This window comes from Symphalangus syndactylus, chromosome 2 (genome assembly GCF_028878055.3).
Source record: "Symphalangus syndactylus isolate Jambi chromosome 2, NHGRI_mSymSyn1-v2.1_pri, whole genome shotgun sequence".
Taxonomy (NCBI): Eukaryota; Metazoa; Chordata; class Mammalia; order Primates; family Hylobatidae; genus Symphalangus; species Symphalangus syndactylus.
In genome coordinates, this window is record NC_072424.2 from 145,229,577 (window position 1) to 145,254,413 (window position 24,837).

Genomic DNA, 24,837 nt, shown 5'->3' on the forward strand with positions numbered 1-24,837 from the left:
CGTCCATCTCATAGGGTAGTCCACTTGTGTGGGAGTGCACCCTCGTGCTGTCTGGAGAAGTCCGTGTTCCACTGACTTGGAGAAATATTTCATGGTGATGTAAGGTCAGAAGTGTCGAGACAGAGAGCCCTTGAGGATGTTTTGTGACCCTGTAGTGAGCATGTGCTCTGCCCACTTGCTATCATGGTTACATTTTCTGCCTGGGCTGATAACAAGGGACCTTTTATTGTTCTCCCTTCTTGGTATTTTATGAGTGTAGTAGGTTGATTCATTCTTTTAGCACTAAATTGTAAATTTTGTTGATACCAGCATAGCAGTTAAGAGCAACACAAGCTTTGGAAGCAGACTGCCTGCATTCTAAACCCACCTCTGTCACCTACAGGCTGTGCTGCCATTGGCAGGTGACTTTGGCACCTCAGTCAGTTCCTTTTCAGTGAAATGGGCATGTTGATAGTACCCAGCTAAGAGATTCTTGGGAGGACTGAATGGGTTCCTGTGGAGCATGCAGAACTCTAGCACAGAGCGAGTGGGTGTGAGTGCTGTTGTTGCTGCTGCTGCTATGGCCACCAGTGCCAGGCTGGCTTGCGCCTGTGTGCTGGCGAGACCCAAACTCCAGCATGTCATGTGCTTTTCTGTGTGAAGGGCTTATAGCCCTGAAAGGTTTGAGTACAACTGATTTCCTGGATTTTATTATGTCACTTCTACTACATTTTCTTGTGATCTATACTGATCAAAAACACCACAGTTACTTCTGATGTATGAGGTTTTGTATTAGACCAAATTTTAATCCCAGTCTGCCACTTTTTCATAAAGTGGAAAACAGCTCAGATAAGTAGAAAGTTAGACCCAAAGTGTAGGGGTTTGTTTAAACACGTAAAAGTAATAACGATAGAGGTTTTGTGCCCATAGATATATAAAACTGGTGAGTGTGATTTTTAACTTCAGTGAATGTTTCACTCCCTACAATAAATACGTTTTTATACCTTTCAAGATGTCTTCAAAGTTTCTGATAGTTAAAAAAATCATTTTACAAAGGCTACTTCTTTAATGAAATGTGTTTGCAAAACAGTTACCTCTGAGCCTTTCCAAAAGGTGCTCAAGGCCCCATGCCATCAGAGAAGCAGAGAGAGGCCAAGGTGAGATGAGGCTGGGGTGAGGTGTTTTAGGAAAGTGTGTGTGAAGGAAGAGGGGTGGGAGCAGGAGTAGGCAGGGAGAGCCTCCAGTCTTGGTACAGGTGCACCTGTGACGAGGTTGGGGAAGGAGGAGGGCTGGGTTTCAGTGCAGGTCTGAGAAATGGAGTGGGCCTGAACTAGCCCCAGAGCATTAGTTCCGTGCTCTGCCATTCCCTGGAAAAAGCCTCATGCCACACACTGGTAGACCCAGACGCAGCAGCACAGCTTCCAGGCGGCAGGCACTCGGCCACCACAGGACTGCTTAGAAGTATCCTTCCTGGTGTGCTGCATCTCAGCAAATCAGAAACCACAGCCAGCTTTCCTTCCCAAAGGCTTCCCCCACACACGGGTTACTTACAGTACTAGTCCTCGGACGGTCTCCTCACTCCACTTTTTCATTCTGTTCTATTGTTCATATTGCCATGGTATCTTAAAACCATGGTTTGCGGATGGCTCTCTCCTGCCAGGACCTCTTCCTCTGTCGTCTGTGGGATTAATTTAAACTGTTGAGCATGACATCATCTTCCAGCCTTACTTCTTCACCTTGAAATACGCACACTATATATGTTATTAATATTGAACTGTGTATTATTAATATCTGTGCTGTTACCGTTGTCGGTACTCTACTCCTGCTGTTGAACTTACACACTTACTTATTTTCTTAATTCTAATCAGGCATCCTTTTATCTGGAAAACCTCAGTGTCTTCCTAACACTTAACATGTCTCCCCCAGGAGTGATTTTTAGTTACTTGCTTCTATTTTTGCACTGGTCACAGTGTGTTTGAAACGCGTGCTGCTGTCTGTCCTCCACGTTTAGTGAGGGTGGTCCCTGAGAGCCTGGGCTTGGCCAGCTGCACTTTCTCTGATTCTCAGCACCTCACATGGGCCTGCTGTATGTTTAGTGCTCAGTAACTAGTTGTTTTTATAATTAATACCTTGCAAATAAGCATGCAAGGTGACTACTAGCATTTTGCAAATGCATATAGTTTATAGTTTATGAGCAACTGCCAGGTTTGTCGCATGTGCCGTAGGGCAGATCCTCACCAGGTTGGAAATAGTGAGCTCTTGACTTGATGATGGAGTATTCTTTGTGACTTCCCCATAAGCCCTCTTAAATGATTAATTTTAGGGCATATGTGGTATTTCCATGGCCTAGGCATCACCACATTACTTCATATGTGTTAGATGATCATTGTACATGTACCTTAGTACACAGATGCCTTTAGAAGACTTACAAAGAATTGAGTGTTTTCTTTTATGACATCAGTGTTTTTAATGCTTCACACTCAATTCTTTATAAGCTGATTAAAGAATTACTTTGTGCCCTCAATATATATTCCTTTGTTTCCTTCATACAATACAGTTCTGTGAGAAAAGGCTGTACGACCAGCCTGGACTCATACCTGGTCTGAGATGCATTCCTTAAGCTAATAAAGCCAAACCTGTATTTGTAGTGTGGTCCAGAGCTTGTTAAGGAAATGCAGCCCTTGAAAAAAACAAGAAAATAATGTATAATTGTTCACATTTCAAAATCATGATAAATTAGTGATTCCCTGAAACATGAGAAAGAGAAGCAAGTTGTAGGTTATATTTTCATGAACCTGAATTGAAATAGTGGTTTAAAAAATAAAAAATAAGTAAAATTACTTTGTATACTTACTTTAACTGAATATGTTTTTGACATCTCCTTTTTTGCCTACCATAAATGACCTAACTGTCCACAAGTAGCAGTCAGAATTTTCTCCTTGTTGAAGCACTGGAGTGGGTGAGACTGTCAGCTACTGCCAGAGAAAACTCCTCACCAGTCCAAGCCATTAGACCACTTGAAACTGTGGTGAAAAGCTGCGCAGTCTGTCACACAGGACACTCTTGATGAATGTTAGGTGCTGATAGTGGGAAGAAGATGGCAGTAGAGAAAATGTACCAAGGATTGTTCAGGGCCCGTGTGATAGATAGGGGTTGGTCAAAAACATTGCTGAGAAACAAAATAGGATTTGACTAAATGAGGAATGACCTAGTTTGAATTGAAAGGCTTACTTTTACAAAGCATGTCATTTGTCCCTGATGAAAATATCAGAGATATTCTTGAAAACATTATAAAATGATTCTGAACTTTATTTGTAAGAAATTTAAATTAGTATGAGCTTAAAAGTAAATTTGGACAAAGAGTAATGAGGAGGAATCCTAGAATTGTTGTACAAGTTACCCAATAATTTGAATGTAAGCAGTTGAACCGAGAGTCTGACATGCTGGCATACACCCCCATGCTCATGTTGTTTTCTGGCTCCTTCTCTCTTTTCTTTCCCTTTGTTAAGTAGATACTCTGAATGTTATTAAGGATCTCTTAGTGTAGTGGAGTGAACAGTTATGACAAGGCTATTTGGTAATTTCTTATAGGAGTAAGAAAAAAGTTCTTCTGGAACACAGAGGAGTGGGAGGCCAATTTTACTTTACTGCTTGGTGCTGAAATACTCTTGGACCAAAACAAATGGATGATTTTAAATGTCTGGTAATTCAGTTTGCAGAGATTTAAAGGTGTAGACTAAGAAAAATCAATACTGTGTATTGGATATTAAGCAATCAGTAATTAATCTTGCTTCCCTCATCTTGACAAGATGTGCTTTTTCACTTATAATTTGCTTGTTTCCTCCTTAGGATTTTGCAGATTAATTCCTCACACACGTTCACCAGGTACTTGGACAATATATTTTGAAGGTGCAGATTATGAAAGTCACCTTCTGCGTGAGAACACAGAGCTGGCAAGTATTTTTAGGGTACCATGAAGTGAAATGGATCCTTAGGACTTGAAGATGTGATGCAGATTTGTTTCTTTCTTACACTGAAGATTGGTGTGATAGCAGAGTTTTAAAATCCCCATTAAATACTGATATTCAAAAATTTTTAAGCCATAATTCATATATATATGTATTTTTTCCTCCCAAGCCATGCCTGTTACAGTTTTGTCTGTAAGCAAAGGTGCTTTTTAAAATAAAGAACACTTATACCCATGGTTATACCAGTCTTAATACATATTTTAAAACATATTACTATGATAACCTTAAAATATTTTCTTAAAATTCTTTGGCAGAAATATTTCATTCTTTTATAGTCAGTTCTGCCTTGTCTTAAATATATATCAAGCCATATAGTAATATTTTATATCTTTTTGAAGGAGTGGTAAATCCCAAAATTTCCCAGCTTCATACACGTTAAGAACAATTCTACTTTGCTTCATATAGACAGTTTTAAACACAAACAAGAATTTTTTGTATATTCAAAGTAATTAATTTGGCTCCCTGGCATACTTTAGGTTTGAGCATTAAATCATGGCCATCTCCAGAAATTGAATTAATTGATGATCACATTGAACTGCTGACAAAGTGAACATACCCCTAATACTTTTTTTTTTTTTTTCGAGACAGAGTCTCACGCAGTCACCCAGGCTGAAATGCAGTGGCGCGATTTGGCTCATTGCAACCTCTGCCTCCTGGGTTCAAGCGATTCTCCTGCCTCAGCCTCCCAGTAGCTGGGATTACAGGTGCCTGCCACCACACTTGGCTAATTTTTTTGAATTTTTAATAGAGATGGGGATTCACCATGTTGGCCAGCCTGGTCTCGAACTCCTGACTTCAAATGATTTGCCCGCCTCAGCCTCCCAAAGTGCTGGAATTACAGGCATGAGCCACCTCGCCCGGCCCCTAATACTTTTTATTGACTTTACTAACTGCTGTTTGTTAATTCCCAAATAACAGCAGCAACCTCTGGTTACGCAATTTTATGGAAAAACAAGTACCTTCTAGGTAGATTCACTCATTCCTCGTCTTTTTAGTTTATTCTTAGATTCCTCAGGAGATTGCAGGTTTTGATTTAAAAAAAAAAAAAAAAAAATTCTAATGTCAACTAATTTTATTTTCCTTAAAATAGTCTCTTACAAGCTTTAGTTATTATCCTTCTAAATTAAAAAGCCATATATATAATTATCACCTCTTGGCAAGGTACCTTCCTGCTTATATATTTAATTACTTAAGTTCCTCCTTAGTGTGTATGCACCGTTAATTTTCTTCTTGAATTTTGTTTACTCTTTGACATATAGGAATGACATGTATAGAACACGTAACTTCAATGAGTAATTTCGCTTTCTCATTCTTTGAGTCTGTCAGGAGCTGTCTTGCCTTACGGTCTGTCAGTTTAGGCTCCTTACCCGGCCAGTCAGGCTTCACTCAATAGCAGCGCGCTCTGGGTGCTGCTGCATGAGTCCTGCAGCGGCCTTGGTGCTGCGATTTAAAATAAAATGACTGCTGGGTTTTTGCAAGAGACAAAGATGTTAGGTCATCTTTGTTATAACCATTTTTTGCAGTCCTCCCCATAGATAGTGTAAAATAAGTTTAAATTTCTTCTTTGAAAACACAAAAAGACTGGTAATTTATTTTGAAAGGTTATAAAGTGAAAATTGAATTTTGTCCTTATGATCAGGCTTTCTACCTGATAGTAATGGGGGTTTAATTTTGTTTTATAATCTAAGTTCTTCAAATCACATTTAAATAGCATTTATGACTAAATTCATCTTTAAGACTTGAGTCAAGAATATTGATTTAGTTTACCAGATTAATACCTGAAGAGTGTCTGTATTAATTGAATTTTTTTTTACTGTTTATCTTCTCACCCTTTTTCTTTCCCCATTTGCTCCAGTGAACATGATTGACTAGATCATGAGTTGTCTAACCATACAGAAGCACTTCCATTTCAGTCATAAAATAAACCTTTGTTTTCATCCTTTAGGCTCAGCCTCTGAGGAAAGAACCTGAAATAATCACTGTGACCCTAAAAAAGCAGAACGGAATGGGCCTTAGCATTGTTGCAGCAAAGGTAGGACAATTAGTCATGTGAGAGTTGTTCTCTCCAGTCTTTCAGCATTGAATCAGTGGTTGTCAGAGTGGATCGTGTGGGAGTACTTTACCACCTGTGTGTAATGTGCCTGTTCAGTTCTGTTTCTGTGTAGGAGAGGAATGGTGTTACCTGAATGAAGCCAGTGTGCTCACTGGGCCCAATTAGTTGAGGGATGATCTCCTACTCTGAGAATGTGGCTAGAGTGATACTTTGAGATTGAGCAGATGGTGCCCAGAAGGAAACAATTTAAAGGCATAGTCAAAACTTGATTCGCACAGTGAGGAGAGAAAGCATTGCTACAGTAGAAAACTGCATCGTGGAAGTGGGGCACAGGGCTGTCACCTCATCATAGTGGACCACTGGACACCTTTCTCAGACTCCAGTGCACATAAGAACCACTAAGTACTTTGCTACACAAGATGTCTGGTTCTCATTTCCAGGTGTCCCTTCCAGTAAGTCTGGCGTGGAGCTTAGGAAATGGCATTCTTAACCTAGGCCTTATATAGTTCTGATAGGTGTTGACTGCTGGACCACCCTCCTGGAATTCTTGGGGTTTGAATCCCTTCACCTGCTAGTTTTGTCAGGATATTTAAAGCTACACAGAGCTTTTCTTTGAGTTAAAGAAATGAGTATTGTGACTTGGTGTTACTCACTCATGAGCCTCTTCCAGTATGGAATCTCAATTGTTTGCTTAGAATGAATTTTAGCTTTGAGTAGTATTTAGATATTTTCCATGAAACAAATATGTTTTTAGCTAATATTCAGTAACTAATGTTTCAGTCAACCTTGCTGATATTTTGCTTAAAAATAGCACTTTGGCCACTACAATTTGTATTTTTGTTTCTGTCTCTAGGGAATATATGAAAAGCTTGAAAATGTTACATAGCAATATGATAGAAGTGCCTTCTGAATTACACAGTTAATGTGCCTTGAGAAATATTTTAATTGCTAATAGTCAAAAATTTTATTTTTCTTTATACCAGAATTATATTATCCTGAATATTAATTTGGAAATTAACGGACTATCGTTTGAAACCTTGCCATTCCCATTGCCTAGAGACCTGTGATTTTTAAAAGCTTTCACTGAAGCTTTTTCTTCCTCAGCTGCTCTAATTTGTGAAGGGTCCATTTGAAATGAGGGTATAGGGGCAGGCCATGAGGTCAGCTTTGCAGCGAACAAATGCAGAAGTATGAGAAAAAATGTTGAGGTCCTGGCGTTGAACCAAAGGCTAGATGGTGAGCTAATAAGCGGTCTAACAAGTACACAGGCTCTGCCTGGCTGGGCATATTTGCATCTACTGTCCCCTCATGCTGTGAGGCCTTTTTTATTTTTATGTTTTAAAAGAGGCTGGGTCTTGCTCTGTGACCCAGGCTGGAGTGCAGTGGCACAATCACAGCTTTGAACTCCTGGGCCAAGTGATGCTCCGGCCTCTGCCTCCCAAGTAGCTAGGACTATAGGAGCATACCACCATGCCTGGCTAATTTTAAAAATTTTTTTAGAGACAGGGTCTCACTATGCTGCGCAGGCTGATCTCGATCAAACTCCTGGCCTCAACCAGTCCTCCCACCTCGGCCTCCCAAAATGCCAACAAAGCTTTTGTGTCCTACTTTGCAAGGACTTCCTGGCAGCTCACTCTGCTTATCTCTGTCCCCTAAATCAGGGTACTTTTAGAACCGGAATTAAATCATGGGGAGTTTGGTATCTTTTTTTCCTGTCGGACTGACTCTGTAGCATCTTCACTATAGTTATCCCCACTCCCAGACACAGTCCCCAGCATATAATAGGCAAAAAATACTTGTTGAAAAATAGCAAATAAGAACAATTTTTTTTTTACCAAGTGGATATTTGATTTGCTGTTATACAGGTTTAATCCTGGAAGTTAGTTTATTTAAAATAACACATTACCAGCTATATTAGCACAATTCTCACTGAATTAGCTATGAGGAAAATTTGTTATCCATAATCTTAGTCATAGCAACACAAATGCCTACGAAACAGTATGTGATTAAGATCTAGTGCAAGTACCATAAAACTTTACCTTTGTGTATTTTGGAGAAATTAAGATGAATGGGCATTGTAGCAGTTGTGGAGGGCATCTTGGGAGAAGTGGAGTTTCAGCTAATCCTTGGAACAAACATAATTGGAATAAAGGAATAAGGGAGATATATCGTGGGTGGGAGTGAGAGCACAAGCAGAGACAGGAGAAACGAATCTTGTGTGGGCCACTTTTGGATAAGGTGAGACCTGTGCGATTACTAAGGAGAGCAGAATAAGGCAGTGCTTAATTAGTTCTAAAACTCTTGATTGACAGGTTAAGGAGTCTGTCTTATCTTGTAGGCACCACAAAGAAATGCAGGATTTAGAACAAAAGAGGAACATGATGAAACTGACATTTTAGGAGGCTTTATCTGGGTCTGGTGTGCAGGATGGATTAGAAGAACCTGGGACGAAAGGTGGGCGTCTGTTCAGGAGTTCGTCAGAGGAACCTGAACACTTTTAGCATATGGGTTGAAGGTGCTGCGTGGGGCATAGTAAGCTGCCTCTCAGAGACCAGGACATGGGGTTCACCTGTGCAGGCAGAGGGTAGTCCAGGGCCCTTCAGTCCACCTCATCATCCAGAATTTCTGCTTACTCCTGGTAAGGGTCCTGCTCACAGGCCATATTTCCAGGCTGTTGCAATTTAAGGGACCAGGACTCAAACATTTGGAGATGTAAAAGGGGAACTATCAGCCATAGAGCTATGTTTTCTCTTTGCTTACCAACTGAGTCAATGCCCATTTTCAGGAAAAAATCAGAATCACAAATTACCCTACCATACTCAAATCTGTGGGCAGAATGTAACTTCCATATTTTCTGTTAATGTTCATCCTGTAACCTTATTTTAAATACTCTTCTTACCTGGGGTTTTAAGAGTGTGGAGGTGGAAGTAGGGGGCTTCCACGATCAGTGTCCACCTCTTCCAGTTAAAAGAAGTATCTTGCAGTACAAAACTATTTGTTTCCTATAGATTCAAGTCTAATTTACTTCAGCATTCAGTCTTTCAGAGTTTTTGGTATTCTCTTTCGCATGATTTCCGAATGTATAAAGGAACCAGCATTACCTTACAGCAGGGAAGAAGGAGCGGAATTCTGGGTTCACTTGGCACTTTCTCACCCTCTCCTGGGTGGCCTCTGGCCTCTGGTTGTTTGTCTCCGAATTTTGACCTCTGTCCTTGCCAGGGTGACGGGGGCAATTAGGACAACAAGCCAGCTTCAAAATCACACCTGAGCCTCTGTTCAGTTTTACTGTGGCAATGCAGGCAAGAGACTAAGGGACGGTGCCAGCCCCAGTGTCAGGTGACAGTCAGTTGATGCCCAGATGAGGAGAATCCTCTCACTTCAAGGAGGAGCTCCAGAAGGAAGGTTCTGCCAGTTATGAACCTGGGAGGGAGAGAGGAAGGAGTGCAAAAGGTGTCAGGAAAGTGCCCCAGCTCGGATGCTCAGGCACGGGGGCGGAGCCCTAGGAGTGCCCGACTGTGTCTGAGTCCACGGAGCCCATGCTGCTTGAATGGGCTCCACCTGGCCTCTGCCCATTTGTGCATCCATGCTGCTGCCCACACCTGTCTTTGCTTCTTGTTTTTAGATCCTTGCACTTGGTCACCTCTTCCACCCCCAGCCTCTGCTAATCTCTAATCCCCTCTTCTGTGGGATGTGAAGTCTGAGCTGCTGTATGTCCTCTTTGCGTTTGCTCTTACACAAAGAAGTCTCAGAAGAAACACAACCTTCTCTCTGTGTCTTCAATGGAAAGTAATTTCATCATAAAAATAACTGACTCTGGAATCTTTGCTATTACAAAAATATTTGTCATTTGTGAGGAAAAGGTGCAGTAGGTATCAGTGTAGCACAATTACTGGCTTCCATGAGTCTAATGTGATTTAGGAGTCTGCAGGGGTTAGCTTCAGGGTATATTGTAATTTCAAGACTAGGTTCTTTGTACTTTTACTAGTATTAGAATAAACTTAATATGGAAGTAGTGGCTAATTGTTAAAATAATATTTCAGAAGAGAATATTACTGCCTATCGTGTGAAAAGTAGAGTGTAAATTTTCACTTTTAAACTTTAAATCTCCAGCATTTAAAAAAAAATTTAACAAAAGATACTTTAAAAGATTTGTAGAAAAGGCCAGGAAATAACAATGTTAATAGTACTTCTAACTGGGTTGTAGGCTATATTAATAGAATTGGGGCTTAATGGGGCATAGTGACAGCATAGGTTAGGTACATACAATAAAAAAGATGGACCTTTCACCAGCTGAAGCTAGATTGGGGATGTGTCTGATGTTTATGTCTACACTGCACCTGCAGATTTGTGACTCCTGAATTAAACATGCTTCCCTCCCCATCCTCAGGTCACTCACACAGCAAGTCTTCCCTGGTAAGAGGAAGGTGAAGGTAGTTGTCGCCTTAGAGCAGGACACTCCAAAAGACAGCCTGAAGAGGTTTTGAGCACCTGCTCTGTTTGGCATCCCTGTCTCACTCTCCCATGCATGGCTTTGCTGCCTCCGTGGGGAGTCAGGTGGGAAGAGGCAGAGAGTGGCTGGAAAGGCCCTGCTCTTCCCTTTGCTGGGGACATTGACCTGTGTGTCCCTTTTCTAAAGTGGGGGGTGATCCTCCCTAAATTGTAGATGATGTTCACTTTGTTCTTGTTTTTGGTCTTTTCAAATACCTTCCATAGTGAATGTGTATAAATTGAAAACTGGAAGAAAGAAAAGGGAGTTCAGATTTAGTTCTAAAATGGTTAACTTGGCCACGCGCCATGGCTCATGCCTATAATCCCAGCAGTTGGGTTTAGGCCGAGGTAGGAGGATCACTTGAGCCCGGGAGTTCAAGACCAGTCCAGGCAACAAGGTGAGACCCCATTTCTACAAAAAAATCAAAAAGTATGCTGAGTGTGGTGATGTGCGCCTGTGGTCCCAGTTACGCTGGTGGCTGAGGCAGGAGGGTGGTTTGAGCTCAGGAGATTGAGGCTGTGGTAAACTGTTTTTTCATCATTGCACCCCAGCCCAGGTAACAGAGCAAGATCGTCTCATAATAACAATAATAAAATGGTTAATTCATCAGCATATAAAATAGATTTAGTGAGATTAAGTGTGGATTTGACGCTCATGAAAGTTTTTTTTACCTAGTGATAAAAGTTTTCTTCTCCTGCCAAGATGTCTGTGATCTTAGTCACTTTATCAGCACATGCCCCTTGACCACTTGAAGGATAAGACAGAAAAATATGAACGAGGAATTATATGATCGATGGTCATTATCCATGGCTGTTTGCAGAATGTCTAAACTGCACTCCAGAGTGGAAGTCAGTGCTGAACTTGAAGGATGAGTCAGTGTTAGCCAGGTCAAGGATGGCAGCGGGCCCTGTCAACAGGCTCAGCCCAGTTTGGGCTGTCAGGGGAAGCCATGTGGGGTGTGTGGAGAGGCAGATAGGACCAGATCATGGAGTACAGTGTCAGCAAGCTTTTTCTGCCAGGGGCCAGACTGATTTTCTACTTTGCAGGCCATGTGGAATCTGTTGCCCTGAGTAGTTCTGCTATCATGGCAGCTACAGGGCAGTTTGTGGCATAGCGTGGCTGTGTTCCAATAAAACTTCATAAAGAAAGGCCTTGTGATGGTGGGTCTGGACAGAGCTGAGGCTTTTATTATAGGCGAAATAAGGACCCTTGAGGTTTAAATGAGGCATGATATGATTAGAGTGCAGTTTTTAAAGTTTATTTTTACAACTCTGGAACATGGATTAGAGACGCTCAGAAGTACAACCAGAGACTAGTAAGTAAGTTGTACTAGTTTTCCAGATGAGAGGTCGTGGAGGTTTACAGTAGGGTCGTGGCAGTGGAGATGATGGGATGGTTTGCTCTGTGTGCAGAGGACAAAGGTGTTCTGGAACAGACACCCCGTGAAGGCAGGCATCTTCTCTTGTCCACTATTGAAAGGTTGACAGTTTCTGGTATGGTAGGTACTGATACATATTTGTTGAATGGCAGTTTTTGGATCGGCTTGTGAGTTGCAGTAGTGGATGAAAGAGGGAAGTATGATGAATCTCAAGAAGATGAATTTTGATTCTGTCTTGAGCAGCTGGACATATGGAGGTGTGATTTATAAAGGCAGGGAAACTGAAGGGGGCAGGCATGGTGGCATCAGGAGTTCAGCTTTGAACAGGTCACACTGGAGATGTGGGATGCCTGTTCAGGTGAGTGAATAGATTATCTAGTAGATAGTTGGATAGTGAAGCTCAGAAGGTTAGAGCTAGAGATAAAATTTGGATGTCAGCATATAGATGCTCTGAAGGAAATAAAGAAAATGGCCTGTTAATTGGACAGTGTAACATTTTCAGAAATGAAGCATCTGTTAATTCCTTTTCTTGAAATGAGAGAAATGAATCTAGCAGTTTCCTGGCATACTGGATTACTAAATACAGTCCATTTTTTTCCAGTTTACTTGTAATTTCTGGTACTTGGAAAGTCATCTAATACATAACACCCTGCCGAGATAACACTGTATAGTTGATAGGTATGTTGATAGCCTGAATACTGCTTAAATTATTATAATAGAGTGGAGGTATTTTTGAGATTTCAGGGGTGTATTCTGAGTGCAGGGTAGGGCAGTATACAGGGGGATTTCACCATTAGCCCTGCCCTGCGTCTTACTGAGCCTGTTGGTGTGGCGGCATCACGTAGGATTCTGTTCGTGTCTGGGCTTTGCAGTCACGCTGCTGCTGTGCATATTCTGCTCCTGCCACTGGCAGCCTTGGAGCACAGAGCACATGGCACCCCCTCTCAAAGCCTCAGTTTCCTTGCCTTTAATATAGTAGTAATAGAGTTACGTCAGCTCTTCAGAGAGAATCTGTCAGGCATGTTGAGCCTGGTATTGGATAATCACCTGCTGTTTGTATTCTTATTAGTCTCATGAGTGTGTGGTATATGTTTTTTCTGCAGAGGAACCTATAGACTTGTGTAGTTAAATTTTACCCCTAGTCATTTGTGTGCTTTTGTTGTTTTCTATAAGCTGTGTGGTTTTTGTATTTGGCCCATTCTTTTTTCCTTTTCTAAATTGGTGTATGGGTTAGCTGCTGTAACGCTGAACCGTGTTTTGATGTTAAGTTCCCTGACTCGCCTTCCACATGGTGGTTAAGTTTTATGAAATCCAGATGATTTGGAAGTAGTGTGGGTATGCAGTTTACTTTTTAAAACATTGCTTTTGGGGAGGATCAGCAGGCTACTTCTTGCTCATCTGTGGGACAACATGATGCTTCCTGTTTAATTTGGATTTTAAAATTACAAACAATTCCCTCCTTTTTATTTTTCTAAGTCTTTTTAAAGTTTAAAAGTACAAAGTGAATAGCAGTCAGCGTGGACTGGTTACGTAAGAGCCTGAATATTGCGTTGGTTCTAGGTCGTGTTGATAAATGCCATACAGGGTCATAGCATCCAGCGCAGAATGCGGTGATCCCGGTCTTGAAAAACCAGCTGTCTTGGTTGCTGTTGAAAACTGAGAGAAGTAGACGGTTGATTTTCAGTTCACCAAGTTGTTGTGGTCCCGGAAATGAAAATGTGGTTCTCTGTTGTTGGAAGAACACAGTCAGTGGTGAGTTTCTTCAGGGGGCAGTTGTCGGTGTTCTTGGGCTCACTGTGGTCTTGAAAGAATGCTTTTTCTTTCAATATAACTTGTTTAAACCTGTCAATAATTAACTCGCTCATGAAGCAACAACCATTTAATGTAGCTTGTAATTACACACTCAGTTTTTTTTTGCTATTTTTGTGCTGCAAATTCTTAAGCTTCATAAAAACATAAGCCTTCTATATGCTTCTTATTTAAGAAAACAGCCATGATATTTCATCCTGCTGGGTATAATATGGTGAAGGTTGCTTTAAATATGATAACTGCCACTATGTAACTTGCTGAAGACATGGACAAGAATATCCATGATGTAACCTATATTTGGCCCCATTAGGTGGTTTTAACTACAGCCTTTCTCTAAAACCTGTTTTTTCTAAAAGTGAACATAAAAATGACACTTTTAAAAGTACTTAGGATATTTTACTATTTTATTTAAAAATAATGGTTAATTAATGCCTTATGTTCAAGTTTATGCTTTTAGACAATGTACTATTTTAAAGTTTTAAAATCTTAAAATCGCAGCTTAAAACATAAGATTCCTATGCCCTAAAAATGAGAGGATCAAGACTGTTCAGTAACATGCCTTCTCACTGTTCAGGGAGTCAGTTTCTCGCATAAACTGTAATTTAGTCCTTTGAAGACTTTGAGACCTTCTCTTGTGTTCTTTAATGGTCTAATTATGACCACGTGGGAAACACCTAGTCAAACAAATGAAGTCAGGAAATTCCGGGTTCCTTTTTAAAGTTGGTTTCAAAGACCTATTGTGCTTACAGTTTCTTCCATGGAGATGCCAGAAACATCTTTCCACAAAGTTGTATGAAGTGACACTGCCCCTCGTGGCTTCTTACGAATTTGGAAACAATATATTTTTGTGTCAAAAGCAAAATAGTAAATTATATAAAAGAATACTATTTTTACCTAGTTTATAATTTTGGCCTAAGTGCTGATTTCTTGGATTGGCTGAAATACTGAATTCAAGTACGACTTAAAATAACATAATAGGAACATAAAATGTTGATCCTCTAAAGAGCCATCATAGAAAATGATAATTTGTAGAGTTTACCTGGATGTAGAATATTGGCTGTGAGGGTAGCCCAGAGGTTCAAACTGCCCCAGGCTTGCCCCATCTCTCTCAGTGGAATCTTAAGTGATCCAGACCCATCCCCTGCACAGGCCAGGACTCTGGGGAGCTTTGTCAGGAGTGTCAGGGTCGCCTCCAGTGGTCTCTTGTGCCTGAAAATCTGCTGAGTCACACACCACTTTGTGAGGCTAGGGAGAGATGTGCACTCATCCCTGGTGAAATTCACACACCCTGCAAATGTCGCATGCGGTCTTTCGGGGTTTATGGGCCTCCTGCTCCTGCATCCCATCTGTGGGACCACCTTCGTTCCCTTCATTTTATGGAGAGGGAAGAGATAGATGTGGTCTTTTGGGTTTGTATTTTATACAAAGCATAAACGAAAACCAGAGCTGGAACTACAGCCTTGCTTATAGATACCAAGCTTAGTTACCTTGCTCACAGCACCAAACCTGCTAGGGGTAACTTACCATGGACTTCCAAGGTTGCTGAATGTAGAATTCATATACAAAGTGAATTTTAGAACTGATTATTTCAAAATTAAGGTAATTCCTACCCAATAAGAGAGATCTTTAGAATGTTTTTAAAACTCAAGCCTGCATTAACTTATCTGACTAGAAATAAAGCAGTTGAAAAACCCCGAGGAGAGCAGCGAGCGGGCAGAGTGTCAACGAAAGCATGCCTGATGACTGAAATACTTCTGGGCTCTGAGGTCATTCCAGCCACTTATTGTTCTAAAATCACCAGCCAGAGAACCCAGGCTAGGTTTTCTTACCTGAGAACAATAGGGTTGGATTCATGATGATTTGGCCAGCATATCTTTCTTCCTCCTGCTTTTTTTTTTTTTTTTTTTTGGATTGTGTTTTAATGATGTCTTTATGCTGTTTATCACATTATACTCCCACACGCACTCAGCGTTTGCTTCTGGAATGTTTGAAGCCTAGGCTCCGCCTGACCGAGCCTCCCTGTAGTGCGTGTGGGGAGACTACCTACACTTCTATAAAACCTCTTCTGAAAAGGTGCAGTAAAAGAATTAGAGAAGACATTTGGGGAGCAGTCTTTTCCTTGTTGCCATTTCTCATCGGATGTACAAAGCAACTTATAGGTGCGTGCTTCTTTCTCAGTTCTAGGGAAAGTTGAATGTATAGCAGCTGAGTTATTTCTGTTTCTTATTATAATTTTTGATAACTTTTTGTTCATTTATTGCCATTCTCTCTTGTAACTCATTCTACAGATAAATTTCAGGTACAGCTTTGGTTCATCCTTTTTTTTGTCCTCCTTTCTTCTCTCTCCTCTCCCTCATTAGTCCCATCCCCCCTCCCAAACCCCCTTCTTTCCTTTTTAATGGAAAGAAAGGCAGTTTCAAGAGGCCTTTTAAGATTAAAATGTTAAGATCAAACAGGCAGTGATCTTTGTGTTTCCTTTTTGCCTTTTTTTTTTTAAAGGATACAAGATCTAAATCTTCTGCCAGTGTGTGCTACACGTTGGGTATCCTCTGATATGCTGAAATTATGTTGAAGGGCACAAAGGCTGTACATAGCAGTTTGGATGCTGTACTGCAAATGTTCTCAGGGGTCTCTAGATGGGGAAAAGCATATTTAAAAATTTACCTCTGGTATTTAAGTTTGGTTAATTAAATTCCAAAATTGTACTTAATGAAATTTGTAATTCCTGATGCGTTTTGAATCTGTAACTGCTTTTCAGAAGACCTCTGCCTCAACTTTTCTTTAAAGGAACTGATTTGTTAAATGAGGAATGAGTAATCCTGAATAATTAGTTTTGCAAAGAATAAATGGACTAAAATGCAATAATATCTTTTCAAATACCATATTTAGGTACCTTTAAGCAAGTAATCCTTAAAATTATTTAGCCTTTCTGGATTTATCTATAATATTGTGTTCTCAATTTTAATGGCTCTTTTGCTTTTCTCTTGGTTGGAAATCAGGATGTGTAATGTTAGCATGTAAATTATAGTATGGTAAAAATCTTGTTTTTGCCATGTTATCTGCGTAATTGTAAATGTGTTGCTAGTACCTGTCATTACTCATAACAAACATACTATGAAAATCTACATCATTAGTGCAGCACTGTCTGATAGAAATATAATATGAGCTACATGGGGAATTTTCAGTTTTCTACTATCTGTGTTTTTTTAAAAAATGAAGTTAATTTTGATACCATATTTTATATTATCTAATACATCAGAAATGTTATTTCAACATGTAGTCAATACAAAAATCATCAATGAGATAGTTCACATTCTTTTTTCCATACTAAGTCTCTGCATTTCCATATTTCAGTTTGGATGAGCCACATTTTCAGTGCTCTGTCACCACCAGTGGCCTGCCGACTGCCATACTGAACAGCACAGTGTTTAATACCATTTCACTAGTATTCTTGGAACTGTTTCTACATTTCTGGGATTGTTTTTGGTTGGTAATTACATAGCTTACACTCGAATGTTCTACATGCTGACACACAGCAGCAAAGAACATAAGAGCTTCTAGGCCTGGCTGTTCTTTCTTAGTTAGAAAAGAAATAGGCCGGGCGCGGTGGCTCACGCTTGTAATCCCAGCACTTTGGGAGGCCGAGGCGGGCGAATCACGAGGTCAGGAGATCGAGACCACGGTGAAACCCCGTCTCTACTAAAAAATATAAAAAAATTAGCCGGGCGTGGTGGCGGGCGCCTGTAGTCCCAGCTACTCGGAGAGGCTGAGGCAGGAGAATGGCGTGAACCCGGGAGGCGGAGCTTGCAGTGAGTCGAGATTGCGCCACTGAACTCCAGCCTGGGTGACAGAGCAAGACTCTGTCTCAAAAAAAAAAAAAAAAAAAGAAAAGAAAAGAAATAGAATTACCATAAAATGAATTTTAATTGTGTGCACATGTAAATATAAAGACACTAATTATTTTAGTAAGTTTTGAGTTCAGCCTTAATCAACTACATAGATTGTCCATTATTGTTTAGAAATAAGACCTAAATTAAGTGGTTTAATATTTCTGAAATTAATAAATTGTTTCATACAGTTTTTTTGGTTTTTTTTTTTAACTGTAGGCAGTACAATTCTCATTTATTCAAAGAAGTGGGGTAGGTAGTGAGAGCTCCATAATGTTAAGGAATTGTTCTGGCTCGACAGACGACAGTTTGCTGAGGCATCTGACCAGCAGCAGAGGCAGGGATGCAGCAGAGCTTCTTTACTCTGCTCTTCCCCCAGTCAGGGTGCACATTCCGGGCCTGCAGAGCTTCTTTACTCTGCTTTTCCCCCAGTCAGGGTGCACATTCCGGGCCTGCACTGCCATAGCCAGATTGAGAAACCTTGGACAAGTGGACACCTTGTAGTTGGACAGAGACTCTGGTGGTTTGAGTTGAAGGTAATTGCCCATATTGATGTGATACAAATAGACATTTCCTAGAGTTCTTTCATCTCTGGGTAGTCATCTCTAATTTTGTTTTGCTAAGATAATTACCAGTAGAACTGTAATTTCTCCATACAGCAGTTGTAGTTAGAATTTTTATGATCAGTTTATGACTGTGAGCTGCACCTGAAGTATAAGTAGGATCCAAATAACCAGAGGTGATGGGAGGGAAGGGCATGTGAACAGGGTCTGCAGGAAAGGAGTGTGTTCAGAAGGTGCAGGGTCAGTGGACAGGGAATGTGTCCACAGAAACGTCCATGATGCAGAGCAGTCCATGAAGTGGAGGCCCGAATGCCGACCAAAATGTGGATACCTCTTACATTATCCAGATCCTTATTCTTTACTTGCACATCGTTTTGTCTTCCTGTCTCTCTCTAAGAGTATTTTCAAAATATATTTCGTGATGCATTGTCTTGACTTTTGATCAAATTCCATTTTTATGACCAACCTTGAATAGACCTTTTAGATTTTAATGGGTGTTTTGAATTGAGGTCTTTAATAATCATAAATGCTTTTTAAAATTTTTTTGTGGAGACAGGATCTCGCCATGTGGCCCAGGCTGGTTGTGAACTCTTGGCCTCAAGCAGTCCTCCCGCCACAGCCTCCCAAAGTGTTGGGATGACTCCCACCATGCCTGGTCCTATCATGAATGCTTATTTCCTTAAATGAAAACCTCCTTTTGTGACAAACAGATATACTTACGAATTCAGTTTACTTGGAATTAAAAGAAGTGGTTATTACTTAGAATTCAGATGAATTCTGAATATATAAGAAAATAGAATGTATCTTATTTGTGCCTTTCCTGACAATCATGGATTTGAGTTCCCTTCCTAAAAGGGCACATTGGGTGCCAGAGCCTGAAGTGCTTTTGTATCTATCTTTCTAAACTAGTAATTTTACAGTTTTATTGCTGACCCATATATAATGGGCATATCAGTTGCTTCTTAACTTACTATTCATTCAGTAAAATTACAGACCTCCTCATCTTAGGTTTTTAAAATAGGAAATTGACCAAATTATTGATCAATGTTAGTAAACTGTAAGTCAACCTAATTGAGAAGCTCTTCTGGAAGGGATAGAGCTCCTTATATTCAAGTAGCTTCTAATGGAGTTGGAGGAAGAAGCCATTTGCAGAGGTAGCTGTAATGCAGGACACAGTGACTCACTGCTCAAAGAGAACAAAGAAAATCCAATGTGATGAGAACATAAGTGAATGATGATGCCTTCCCTGACACTGGGAAGGTGAGTGGGCTGGCAGGTGAGCCTCGGAGGTGAATGATGGAGAGGATTTGGGCATATACCTTGCATCAGAAAGACAGTTGGTGTAGAGAGAACATCAACCAAGTCATGAACATGAGTCAGATAGAATGGGAAGAGGTGAGGGGTGCTCCGGGTGGAGAATGATGAGAGAGGTTCATGGAGCCATGAATAACTTATGCAGGAAGCTGCTGTGAATTTTTACAGCAGCTGGCAGTTACAAGAGTCTGGTCAGCATAGTGTGAGCTGAGCTGTGCTTCAGGAAATGTGATTGGATATAGAGAGACCAGAAGATCAGTCATGAGGAGAGCTTCCTCATTTTGCCAGAATTTGTCTGAAATTTATAATGTAAACTTCAGCCTATTTAAAGATAGGGAGTGCAGTCAGATATCAGTAGTACATGATCAATTTTGCTTCAGGATTTAAATTTAGGCATTAAATTTCATATTGCATATAGTATCATAAATTAACTACCTTAAAATGGTAGAGGATTTCGGGTTCTTTAAATACCATGTGCCGTTCATGTGGAGTCCACATGTTCAGCTTGCATGTTGGCTGTCTGCTTGTATGGGGTGGCTAGGAAGGAAAAGAGCCTAGTGGTTGCCCTCAGGTATGTGATTACTGCTCTGAATGAAGGAGTTGAAACATGGAGTAACAGGTGCCACAAAACTGAAGTTTATTGTGAAACTGGAACAAAGACATCTTCCAAAAATGAAAATTGGGAGTGGCAGAAGAGCTGACTGGCAGGCAGCACCAACTGTGTGTGCAGGGTCTTGGGTTTTAGGGAGAAATGAAACAGTCCTGTTCTCATTTCTGATATCATTCTATTTTATGATTTTAAAAAGGGAGTTTTGTTATTACAGTTTGTCTAAGCAACTGTCATTTTTTTGGTCTATATTAATTGTGATCATGTAAAGCATACCAGAAATGGAGGAAGGAGGCTTGATTTATTGTTCTAAAATATATATTTGGTATTTCCTTGTTTATAATAGTATCACTAAAAATGCTGTATTACTAATATTATTGCTAAACATTTTTCTTGTCGGAGATGATAATAATTGGTTATCTTAGTAAAGGGATGATTTTTATTCTTTACAAGGTCAGTATTACATTAACCGGAAGATAATGCCATGTGAAAATGTCGTGAGGTGCCCATTCTCACTGACAGTTGGCATTCTGATGTTCAGTAATGATTGCTTTTCTGTAGTCAGGTAGAAAGTAGAGGAAAAAATAAGTAGTACTTGGAGAACTTTTTAAAAACCTGACCTAGGGTACCAGCTGGAAGGGAATAGGCATGCAGCATTTTCAGGAAAAGAAAAAGAAGGACTTTCAGTGCTCCAACTAGAATTATTAGTGGATGACCACAGATAAACTCTGCTGAAGAATAGAAGAAGCTCCCAAATGGCAAGGGTGTTTGTCTGTTTTGTTCATTGATGTGTACATGGAGCTTAGGACAATACAGGCGCTCGATGGATATTTGTTCCGTGAATGAAATTGTCCTTTAAACAGCCGAGTTGTGGAATTAAAGTTATTCATAAATCATATAAAATTATTAAGTGTGTGAAAAAATTCAGTTAATTAGATTATGTATGAGGGATTACCTGATTTAACAAATAGGGGCGGTCAGGGGGGTGCTATGTCTTAGAAGTATTTTTCTGTAATGTGTCTTAGGTCCCTAGATTCAAGGAAACCCAGCATTGTCACACATAGAGTGAGGCAAAAAGCATATTTATTATTCTTTTCTAAGTGATATGCTAAAATTCAGAAAGTTGCCGTTTATTGAGTGCCTGCTGTATATTTTATCTTTCATTTTTGAAATTTTAAATTTACAAAAAGCTCAGTCTTTGCCAGCTATCTCAGTCATGCTTTTTATGGCAAAAGGATCTGTTCAAGGACCACAGGTTGTATTTGGCTGTTGTGGTTTGTGGACTGTGGTGAATGATTTCTAGAGGGAGGTAGCAAGTGGGCCATGAGGCATCTGGGACTGGGCTGGAGACTTGCATTGAGGTGAGAGTGGAAACCATCCACAGGACAGATGTGTGGACAGACAGAGGGATGTAGGGGTGAGGGTGGAAGCCATCCACAGGAGAGATGTGTGGACAGACAGAGGGATGTAGGGGTGAGGGTGGAAGCCATCCACAGGAGAGATGTGTGGACAGACAGAGGGATGTAGGGGTGAGGGTGGAAGCCATCCACAGGAGAGATGTGTGGACAGACAGAGGGATGTAGGGGTGAGGGTGGAAGCCATCCACAGGACAGATGTGTGGACAGACAGAGGGATGTAGGGGTGAGGGTGGAAGCCATCCACAGGACAGATGTGTGGACAGACAGAGGGATGTAGGGGTGAGGGTGGAAGCCATCCACAGGACAGATGTGTGGACAGACAGAGGGATGTAGGGGTGAGGGTGGAAGCCATCCACAGGACAGATGTGTGGACAGACAGAGGGATGTAGGGGTGAGGGTGGAAGCCATCCACAGGACAGATGTGTGGACAGACAGAGGGATGTAGGGGTGAGGGTGGAAGCCATCCACAGGACAGATGTGTGGACAGACAGAGGGATGATGAGGTGAACAGATGGAAAATTCAGATCAAAAGCTGCAAAGGAGAATACTTGATTTTTCTTTCTGTAGAACTTTTATAAACTTAGTTGCCAGATAATGTAACCACATGAAATTTGAAGTATATAATGCTCTCCAAAATGGAGTTGGTTTGTTAAATTAAGAAATACTATACTGTTTTTAAAATGAGATATGTAATTTTATGCTTACAAAATTTGACCTGCTACAGGCGTTTTGTTTTGGTTTGGTTTGGTTTGGTTTGGTTTGGTTTGGTTTTTCCCTGAGGGGATAAAGGGAGTCAGGATCAACAGTGCTGGCCAGTCAGGCTGTCTTCTGTAAACTTAACTTGTTAACTAAAGGGGACAAATGTGAGTGGCTTCCAAGTGAAAATTACATAGCTCCAGAGTGTTATAGAAAATCTGTTTTAATTAAGTCATTTGTTGAATCATATCTTTGTACCTTTCTGTGCTGTATTTTTACTCTTACCATGCAGTGCCTCGCAATGATTGAAATGGATTTGTATTTGCCTTCAATCATTATGACCTAAGGAATTATGCTCAGTTGTATAATCTTGTCCATAATATTTAAGTAAGATTTCATGCATAGGACTGCTTTCTTTGATAGTTGCAATAAATTACCCAAAATTTTGATTGTTATAGGGTTAGGTTTAGTATAGTCCTGGTATCCAAGTGGAATATTGGTGATGCTGAAAATAATTGTATATAGTACTTAAGTCTATCTAACAGAATTTTATTCTTTCATAATATATCAATTCTATGTGAATTGGGTCTTGTTGCTTTGATACTTATTTACAGTTACAGTACATGAGTTATAATACTGATTATTTTCTGTATGATTTTCTCTTACTAAGTTCCTCTTACTGTTTGCCACAAGAAGTTTTTTTATCATTTAAAGTCTTAAACTATACGTATGAAAAGAACAAGGGTATAAGGGAGGATATAGATAAATGGTGAAATGTAAAAATAGTGTACTGAGTTGCTTTTTGTATTAAAATGATTAATAGTATATATCATGCAAGTAGTTTTTAGTTCGCTTACACTTGTGGCTGTTCAGAACTATTCTTAAATTAACTTCAGGATTCCAAGTCTCTATTTTAGTCTCATCATTAACTGATGCATGAATAACTGATTTTTCATACTTCGAATTTTCATGTAAAAAGGAGAACCAGGACTTTGTTGCAGTTATCTGTGTACATGTTGGGTGGTTTTATTTTTGTTTTACTTTCCTGCATAGTGCATTTCTTACAGTGTATTTTCAATGCAGTGTTTTCGCCTTGTTTTTGCAATAGGGTGCTGGTCAAGATAAACTAGGAATCTATGTGAAATCGGTTGTGAAAGGAGGTGCTGCAGATGTGGTCAGTATCATTTTGAAAGAAGTAAATTTTCAGTGTGTCATATATTCAGCAAGTGATATGAGAGATTCTGCTGATACTTTTAGTTATGTAATACTATAGTGTTTGTTTGAAGAACAAATAGGGTATCTACTCATCATTACCTTTTCTTCCTCCATCTCTCTTTGCTCTCCACCCCTAATCCATGCACACACCTGTGGATTTGCCTAGGATGGACGTCTAGCTGCAGGTGATCAGCTCCTCAGTGTGGATGGACGAAGTCTGGTTGGACTGTCTCAGGAAAGGTATCATTGATTTATTTGCTTGAAGCTTAGTATTAGCATTTTTAGGTGATTTTTGCATTAAATGTTGAAATTGGAAGATAAAAACTGTGCTAAAACGTGCTCATATTACTCTTTACCTTTTTTAGTGTACATGACATTTCACTTGTTATCAAATTATAAATATGTATTTTAATCTAGTACAGTTTCTTTGAAACTTGAAAGAAACATACTCAACCCTCTTTAAATTTCTGAATATTATCTTACTATTCTTAATACGATAACAGGAGATGTGTTTGCCTATTTTCATAGTCAGTTTTCAAAGGAGAAAATGGGTAGTGAGTAAGCTGTCTGGAAGTCAGAACCATTACTCAAAGTGATAGATGAGGCTGTGGAACATGATTTTCCGTTGCTGTGTCACAGTGATTCATGACAGAGCAGGCACTGCGTTTTCGTTTTTATTACATGTGTAATCTTCTTCTCCTAGGGCAGCAGAACTCATGACAAGAACAAGCTCTGTGGTGACACTGGAAGTAGCAAAGCAGGGTGCCATCTACCACGGTCTGGCCACCCTTCTCAATCAGCCATCTCCCATGATGCAGAGAAGTAAGGACCAGTAGGGAAACAACAGTGTTTTACAGTCATGGCCTCTTCGAATAGTCACAAAACCCCCATGGAGGAGGTACTGGTGTTACTATTGCCCCAGTTTTAAAGATAAAGAGATTGAGGATGAGAGCGCTTCAGCACAGTGCCTGAGATTCCCATGTGAGCCTTCTGACCTTGGAGCCCACACTGTGAGTCACCAGGCCCCCTCCCTGACACCAGGAGCCGTTTAACTTCACCCCCACAGGGCTGGTTGACTGCTGGTGAGCTTCCCTAGGGCCAGCACATAGTAGGTGCTCAGTAGAGAATGAATGTGATGTGTTAAGGATGAACTGGGAAAAAAACTAAAGAATGACTGAATGGATTTTCAGTTTTAATTGGCAGACTCAGAATTTAAAGTGTTTAAAGAATAAGTTCAGTTCTTCACTGAAGAAATAGGCATTTATTTGTATATGAGTAGTTACCTTAGTCCTGCATTTGCTGAGATAAGGCATGATGATCTCATTCTGTATACAGCCATGCATCACCTGGCAAGGGGGATCCATTCTGAAAAATTCGTCCTTAGTTTATCTCATCATTGTG

At 40.3% G+C, this 24,837-nt stretch overlaps 1 protein-coding gene across 14 annotated transcripts in view; it reads left to right on the forward strand.

Moving 5' to 3' along the window:
• Positions 1-24,837, forward strand: part of AFDN (afadin, adherens junction formation factor) — a 147,873-nt gene that overhangs the window by 95,669 nt on the left and 27,367 nt on the right. For 13 of the 14 annotated variants that reach the window (XM_055269593.2, XM_063623809.1, XM_063623812.1 and 10 more), the window contains 5 exons: positions 3,829-3,932; positions 5,953-6,039; positions 23,330-23,395; positions 23,603-23,676; positions 24,140-24,258. In XM_055269593.2, the coding sequence (XP_055125568.1) occupies positions 3,829-3,932; positions 5,953-6,039; positions 23,330-23,395; positions 23,603-23,676; positions 24,140-24,258 (450 nt within the window). The remainder of the gene's footprint in view (positions 1-3,828; positions 3,933-5,952; positions 6,040-23,329; positions 23,396-23,602; positions 23,677-24,139; positions 24,259-24,837) is intronic. The other variant, XM_055269627.2, reaches the window with a different exon arrangement.